Source organism: Cololabis saira, chromosome 5, assembly GCF_033807715.1.
Source record: "Cololabis saira isolate AMF1-May2022 chromosome 5, fColSai1.1, whole genome shotgun sequence".
In the NCBI taxonomy this organism is placed as follows: Eukaryota; Metazoa; Chordata; class Actinopteri; order Beloniformes; family Belonidae; genus Cololabis; species Cololabis saira.
In genome coordinates, this window is record NC_084591.1 from 13696555 (window position 1) to 13705077 (window position 8523).

Consider the following 8523-nt stretch of genomic DNA (forward strand, 5'->3'; position numbering starts at 1 on the left):
AAATTTGACATTTTCACTAAAAATAAGACAAATATTCCTGGTAAGATTTTGAGTTTTTGCAGATTTGCGTGTGCATGACGTACAGTATATGAACACGTTGGTGTGCATGAGCGTCAGTGCAACAGCACCCCCCCACACACACGTTTTTCAGACAATAAAATACGACAACTCATCAGCACAACAGCATATTCGCTGTGACATGTTCACTGTGACTCTGCAGAGTGCACGCACATCACACATCACTGTTTACTGCATATGTTACACTCTGCAGGTCCTGCTCTGTCATTTGAGGTTTGCTTTGGATTAAGATGCCAGCTGAAGGCTTCCCTAAACTTTAAATCTGCTTTCCAGCGGTCTGTTTCTTGTCTTGTCCCTGCTGACTCTTCTCACCCTCCTCGGTTGTCTCTCCATCATCGCAGCACACAGACACAATCCAAAACAGAAAGTCTTAGTATCGCACTGTGTTTTCACAAGTGTTAAAATCTTCAACTAAAAGTCACCATGTTTTCTGTTTTTTGCAGATTTATCTTCCAGATACTGCTGTACCTTTTAATAATTACAAGTCCCACGTGCATTTGGGCACGTTTCTCACTGCGGGTTCCTTCTTCCCTTTCATGTGTAACTTGATATTCAGTCTAATTTTGTCACTGCACACATTTCTTTCAAGTCTGTTGCAGTAGTGAAAATCTCAGCTGCATAATTTCTGACCCGTTAAATTTCACACCAGGATTGACATCTGGTGGAATTATAGCACTGATGAGAAGTTTATTGTATGTACTGAAGTGCCTTTTATGGACACTTGACCATATGTGCCATAAAGTACTTGCAACTGCTTAAGCACCTTGCTTTAGCATGAGCCACTTTATTTATTTTTTTCTTCTTTCCTCCCTGACAGCTGGTTCTGTTTTTTTTTTTTGTTTTTTTTTCTGCCTTTTGGATTTATATCACATTTGCTTTTCTACCTCTACCTTCCACTGAGCGGAGCATGCAGCGCTACCTGCACACCATCCCGCTGAATAGCCCCACTAGTCGTGTGAATGAGTGATTTTAGCTGGGCGGCTGCCTGCTTGACTTACTGCAGCCTGCAGTGCGCGTGTGTGTGTGTGTGTGTGTGTCTGAGAGAGAGAGAGAGAGAGTGTGTGTGTGTGTGTGTGTGTCTCTGGGGGCTCCAGTGATGACGCACGTTGTGACGGGGGAATGCTGGGGGTGTAGACAGGGAGGTGGGGGCTGGAGGAAGGAGGGGGAAGCGCGGTCGACTTGCGAAGCTCTTTGTCTCTTTTTTCTCTGCACCTTGGCTCACTATGACGGTGCTTTGCAGACTCTCACCTTTCATTACGGGATCACGCAGCTGTTTCTGGGGGGGGGGGGGGGGGTAAATCAACTGTTTGTTGATTTATCACATATGCAGACTCAGAGTTGGATCATACACGAGCAGGGCCAGTAGTCTCCCTAGTGCGTGTACGATTGTACGTGCACTGGTTTGTGTGTTAGTTGCAGGGTTTGAGGGCTGTGGTCAAGGCCACATTACTTATACAAATGTACTTGGTGTTCACAGGAAGTTGTTAACATGTGCACTGGACTCGGGAGTCTATAGTTCCCATCCCGCTGCCTACTCCCACTCCATCCCCTCCGTCCTCTCCCTCTTCCTCGAGGCCTGACCAGATGTCCTCTCTCTGCATGTGTGTGTTGCAGACTACCTGACGTGTGGGTGAACGAAGCCGAGCGACCTCAGCTGAAGACTAAAGTGGTGCATTTATCCAAGCTACCACAGGACACAGCCATGTCATTAGACCCAAACATCTACCGGTGAGTGTGTGATGAAGCAAGCAGCCCCGTTGTGCATTTCCACACACACGAGAGTGGGGAATCCTGCAGTACTCTTATGACAGAGCATGACATTTCTGTTTGAAGATGCCATCTAATTATTTGGAGGATTCATCACGTGACACATTAAAGGGGGACAAGAGTGTGTTCAAGGTTTTACCTCTTGTGTGCATGTTGCACTGCCAGACTGCGCAGACGCCCACTTGCTTCCTTCCAGCAGGTGGCACCAATTCTTGATTTTTAGCAAACTCGGTGCAGAGAAATCATGTTCTCAACTGGTCCGGCTCCGGGACCGCCATCACCCCTTATTGACACGCTGCAACCTGGGATTGAGGAAAATGTATTGGATGTACAGATGCAGTTTCAGCCTCACGTTGTACAGTGATGTCATACACAAACACAAAATAAAAAAAAACAGCTGAGATGTACTTCCAAAACAAGCTTTACTTTTCCCTGAGACTAAGGTTCACGACCCCCGTCTGGGTCCCGACCCTCCAGTTGAGAATCAGCCCTCAAATGTACAACCTGGTCAAAGGATTCAGGTGCAAGCCTGATTATATTACATAGCATCCATAACAAAGACGGTTTCTGAGTTTTACTAACGTAAACTAAGTCAGCTGACAGTTATGAGAACAGAATATTAATTCCATGTGATGTTTTTGTTTTCAATTTTATAGCAGAAATCACCTTGATCTCATCCTTTTTTTTTCCCTCTCAAGTGCAGTGCATACCACCGAGCATAAAAATGTTAAATATTAATACAATTTGGTGCAGCTATGCAAAACAACAGCTCACTCATCACTGAGATGAGAATATAAGGCTTACTTTGCAGCAGTGAGCGTCATAAATGACTTAAAATGAATACTGAAAGAAGAACAATGTGCCTAAAATAACAGACTGGTCATTCTAGCAGAGATACATGGCACACAAGTGCACTAATCAGCGCACAGGCTGACTGATTTTAATTAGACCTGAAGGCTCAGTAACTGCAGGGGCTGCTGCTAGACTCCGGTTTCATAGTTGAATATAGCCGTCAGCACCCAGCCAATTTATGTCAAGGTTGTCCCAGTGCATGAAATTCCCAAACAAATGTTGTGGTCGCTGCCTGTGGCAGTAAGTGCATCCCTGAGCATGTAGATGGGATGGACAGAACGAGACTGGCGAGAAGTAAGGGATATATAATTTCAACAATGTTGCCATGCTGAAGTCCTGTTTTACTGAACTGGACTTAAATATACAGTATTTTGTTCTGGCACCAGCATCTCACAGAATTTATCTGCATTTTCAGAGCGCTTCCTCAAAAGCGGCTGAAGCGTAGGTAAGGAACTGCTTTAACATGTCTATTTTAAACAAAAGTTATATTGTACATATAAGATTCACATATATTCATATTCATACGCATTAAAATGATACATGTCTTTTCTTCAGTGTGGTTGATCTGACGTGTCATTTAGTTTTTCTTACGTGGCTGACAAAATCACATAATAAACACAAAACTAATTTATGTGACTATTAGGGTTGTCCCGGTCAGGATTTTTCAGCTCCCGATCTGATCCCGATTACTTGAGTTTGACTATCTGCCGATCCCGATTTTTCCCGATCAGATCACTTTTTTTGGCTCCCGATACATTTCCCATACTTTTTCCCAATCAGATACATTTTAATTATATATATATTAAAAAAAAAGGAAAAAAAGAGGGCTAAAACTAAATTATCCCAAGTTTCTTTTATTGTCCATTGGAGAACAACATGGACATATTTCAACACAGCTTATCAGCTCTGGTGCCACAAAATGTAAAAACATGAAAGTGTAAACTAAAACAAAAAGTGCAGAATAGTGCAACAAAAATAAATACATTTAACTTCAAAGTTTGTGAGTTTTCCAGTCAAACTCACAAACACAAGAAAATTAAAATACTTTTTGACTTAACCTTAGTGCAATATTCTGAATGGCATGAAATGAATAGCAGCAGCTTAATGAACATGAACAGATATAAAATTTCACAATTCAAACATGTAAACCATGTTAGTTTCGCTTACTTCGTCGCCGCCGGCCGGAAGTGACGTTAAATGCAACAATATATAAAACGATTTAATATATATTAAAAACATTAATAACTAGGTATGTCCCGATACTTTTTTGGCCGATACCGATGTTTTGAAAATGCCGTTGGGACAGCACTAGTGACTATAAATGACCAAGAATGCACAAGATTCACCTGGATAAGATGATAAACGGGATGATGTATTCTGGTGGGCGGGGCTTAGCTGGAGGCTGGGTGCAGCCTTAGCAGCCCTCACTTAACTAGTTTTAAAAGTTACACAGGAACATGATATGAATAAAACTCACACCGGTGACCTAGTGTGAGTACATACGTTGAATTAATCACCGGCACCGTGAGTGCTACCCGTAAGAAATGAACCCTGACGGAGGCGGACTAGCTGACCTGCACGCTCAGTCAGTGGTTCAGCCATTACCCTTATTGCTGATGTCATTTCTGATTAGACGGGCACGATAACCACCACATGGTTTGTTATACACATAACTGTACATGCATGTTTTTTAATAACTTACCTGATATAAGTGTGCCCTGCAACATTTTTGATAATTGCCTCTCTCCAGTCTTTTCGCTGTAAGTTGTCTTTTTTTTTTTTTACTAATCTGGCACCCACGAACACAAGACACTGTCTTCAAACTTTGATATCGTCTACTGAAAAGCAGTAAATATTGGTGTTTTCATTCAGGCTCCCTCTGGGTTGCATCATAAAGCACACTGACCTGTAACACGTTACACACCGTAATGTGGGTTTCTGTATTAAAGTATAAAGAACATAAAATCAAATGTGTGCAACTCTTTTGTGAAGATGCATCTTCGTGGTTTATTCATCATTTAAAAATGTACTTTCTGTGTAAAATGCATCCTCATGCAGTCCCACTCAAACTTTAGGTTATTATTTTTACATTATTTATTCATCCATTGATTGACGACAGTTGTTTGGGGCAGTGAGAAGTCTGTCAGGGAAGTCAGCTCAATATCTGAACATCCAGCATAAAAGCTGTTATCTCAGCAATAAGCAAGACGTGAGAACAAGTGATTTTCTGCTTCTGTCTGTCTCCTGTCTTCATGCTCAGCCTGTGAGAAGTCGTCCATGGACTTGATACTAGAAGGTTTATCTGTATGATGGATAGGACGTTCCTCGTCTGTCTCGCCTGAAGGGAGGAAGTAAAATGATGATCAAAAGGAAGTGAAACTGGGTATGATATGGTGCAGCTCTTCTTCTTTTTCCCTTTTGTTTTGTACGTGGCTTTAAGAAAATAGTTTTTTCAAAAAAATTGTACTGATTCTTTTTGATTTATTTGGGGTGTTTATTATTTTGTTTTTCAAACAAGCCTGACGCCCAACAGTGTAAAACATTTTGTGTAAGCTCGACAGATAACCCAGTGTATTTTATTTTAAACTGTTTAGTGTAAAATATTTATCCAGATTTCTAACTTATTTTTATACCATGGACAATGCTGGTGTCATGTGGACTTTTGTGACGGTTTTGAAGAGAACCACATTTACTGTGATGATAATGATGATGATGATAATAATGTGTAAACTGTTTCTTGTAACTATATTAGGAAATGACTAGTTGTAATTATGCTGTACATGTCATATTAACCGGTTATTCTATTTATACTCAGAATGCAATGCAACTGTGTATGACGATAAAGTGTGAGGTCGACATGTAGTAAAGACAATTTCAACTGTTACTGGGGCAATAGTTCACTAGGACACTACTGTGTAGCTCTTGACCTAAGCCAGTGTGTAGACAATACACAGTACAAACTTCAAATACAATGAACGACTGACATTTCAACAGCCAGTGAAAGTTGAAATCCCAGACCTGTTTATTCCAGGGAATCAGTATGTTGGAGTTGTTATGGTAAATTTGCATTACCACTATTTAAGTAGATTCTTTTGTTGAGTTTTGTATTTTGTTTTGTGCTTCCCCTTTTTTTTCTTTCTTAAGAAATGAAATATTGTGTTTGTAATAAAATGGGGGAAAAAAACAGATGCTCTTGATTCTGATTGTTGCTGTTGTGGGATGATGGTGAATTCACTCTAGAAGGTTGTTTTTTTTTTTGGGGGGGGCGTGTTGGTATCCATTAGATGAACAGCGTCGGCGCATGCTGCAGGCGAGGCGATGCCCGGGTCAGCAGGGCAGAGCCCTCGCCGGTCGCAGCTGCTGATGAACATGCCTGAGAAAAGAACCCAACGGAGTTCAGGGAAAAGCCTGCACTTTAGCATATCATGCACTGGCATGCTTGCTCATAGAAATGAACTAAAGACTTTTATGTGACGTAATGGGGCTTTCAGGTGCTGTTCAACAGCCTCAGGCGAGAAAGCACTGCAGCTACGCTGTTGTTTTTTTATTTACTTCATGTAATGGGTTTCTAATATCTGCAGGACAAACGCTTTGCTGCTGATCCAAAACGCTTGTAGTTCCACCACTAGTATATACAGGATGTTTCACATTGTGATTAAAATACTGTGGTCCATTTTTTTTTTTTTTTAACCTATTTCTTTATTGGGTAAACCATGTAAATTATATTACACAATAAACATTTCTTTTAAAGGGTTCGACAGAATACCCCGTTTTATATTTTACCATACACACTCAAAAAAATAAATAAATAACTAAATAAAATAAAAATAAATAAATAAATAAGGACACAAAACTTAACATAACAAACACCCCAAAACACACACACTGCAAAATACGTAATTATAAACAGGTCCCAAAGTAAGTACCGATTACCAATCAAACTCTGACTGAAGACAATAATAATAGGAAAAATAAAGTAATAAACTAAAATACAGGACACAACAAAACAGCAGCAACAAAAAAATTAAAAAATAAAATAAATTAAAAAAACAAAATAAGATAAATAAATAAAAATTAAAACTGTGGTCCATTTTAACGTTTTCTTACTCATTCATTCATTAATTCATTCATTCATTCCACCCGAGATTATTTTTTTGTGGTGCTGGTATCGCTATCAAAGCGCTTATAACCCAAAGTAATGCGTACAGCAGCCGTAATGTTGGTGTGTGAAAACCTCACCAGGGAGGGGTCCAGGAGGCATCTGAACCGGATGCCCGAGTACAGACACCCTGCGGAGGACAATCATTTCCGCCACTTGTATCCCCTGTCTCTGGGGTCGGCAACCCAAAATGTTGAAAGAGCCATATTGGCCCAAAAACACAAAAAACAAATATGTCTGGAGCCGCAAAAAATGAAAAGTCTTGTATAAGCCTTAGAATGAAGGCAACACATGCTGCATGTATCTATATTGGTTATAACTGGGGGAAGATTGTTTTTTTCATTATGCACTTTGAGAAAAAAGTGGAAATGTCGATAAAGTCGAAATTTCGAGAAAAAAGTCTAAATGTTGAGAAAACAGTCAATTTCGAGATTAAAAAAGTACGGAGCCCCTCTGGTGACATTTGAAAGAAATAAAATAATGCGTTAATAACTCGTGGCGACGAGATAATCAATGCGTGGCCACTAGATATTAATGCGTGGCCACGCATTATTTTACTCGTGGATGGCATTATAACCTACTGTCTGGATTTCGTGGATGCAACTTCCTTGGTGGGATGGTTATTCATCATTAATAACGGTAATTATAGTCTATTTATATTAAAGAGCAAGAGTATTGTCATGGCGAGTGTAGTAATAACATGTGACATTTGAAAAAAAATAAAATAATGCGTGGCCACGCATTATTTAATTTTTTTCAAATGTCACCAGAGGGCCTCCGTAAAAAGGAAAAAAAAAAGGTCAAACATTTTTGAAAAAGCTCCAGGGAGCCACTAGGGCGGCGCTAAAGAGCCGCATGCGGGTTGCCGACCCCTGCCCTATCTGGTTCTTTGGGACGCCACCCACAGCTGGCGACCGAAGGGCACGCAGGCGGACTGGTACAGCAGGAGCTGAACCGAAAGGCCGAGCTCCTTCTACATCACGAGGGATGCAGCGTCCGCATCGCTGCGGATGCTGCACTGATCCGTCTGTCAATCTCCTGCTGCCTTCTTCCCTCGCTCGGAAACAAGAGCAAGGATGCTTGAACCTGTCCACCAGTAAGGAAGAAGGATATTTCATATTTCTCTTGTCAACCTAATTTAATTTCTTTGACGAATATTCACAGCGTTTGAGACCCGAAACAAATCCGAAAAATGGGGGAAAAAAAGGATGAATATGTTAAAAACAAGTGATGTCAACTGGTAACTACACAAAAGTCCTGGTCTTAGATCTCCAATATGTCAGCAAATGTTGTTTTTGTACAAAACACTAAAGTTTGACTGCAGCATCACAAGAACGTTATTAATGGCTCATAACTTCAGGAGGTTTTTGTCCTTTTAGATCTTTTCGCTTCTGTGATGGCAGCTTTGATACAGAAGTGTGTTGAGGTTTCAGACCCACGTGTGCAGCCACGAGTACTTACAGGCGCTGTCGTTGAGCCCGATTATGTAATACCTTCATATGTTTATTTATTGTATTCTTTTAATATTATATAATTCGGTTCCCTGACATATAAACCCCATTAAGCTTGTTAGTCACGTTCCCTACTCTGGAAACTGGGGCCTCATTCATCATTAGTGCTCGACCTCACATTTGATCCTGTTTGTTCCCATTCTACTCATCTCTTTA

General features: G+C 40.6%; 1 protein-coding gene across 1 annotated transcript in view; it reads left to right on the forward strand.

Annotated features, from left to right (window-relative positions):
- LOC133444843 (zinc finger protein AEBP2-like) overlaps window positions 1–5717 on the forward strand; it is a 35023-nt gene extending 29306 nt beyond the window's left edge. Inside the window, exons 8-10 of the mRNA XM_061722744.1 lie at window positions 1693–1806; window positions 3113–3142; window positions 4958–5717. Of these exons, the coding sequence (XP_061578728.1) occupies window positions 1693–1806; window positions 3113–3142; window positions 4958–4964 (151 nt within the window). The 3' untranslated portion in view covers window positions 4965–5717. The remainder of the gene's footprint in view (window positions 1–1692; window positions 1807–3112; window positions 3143–4957) is intronic.
- Window positions 5718–8523: the final 2806 nt, after the last annotated feature.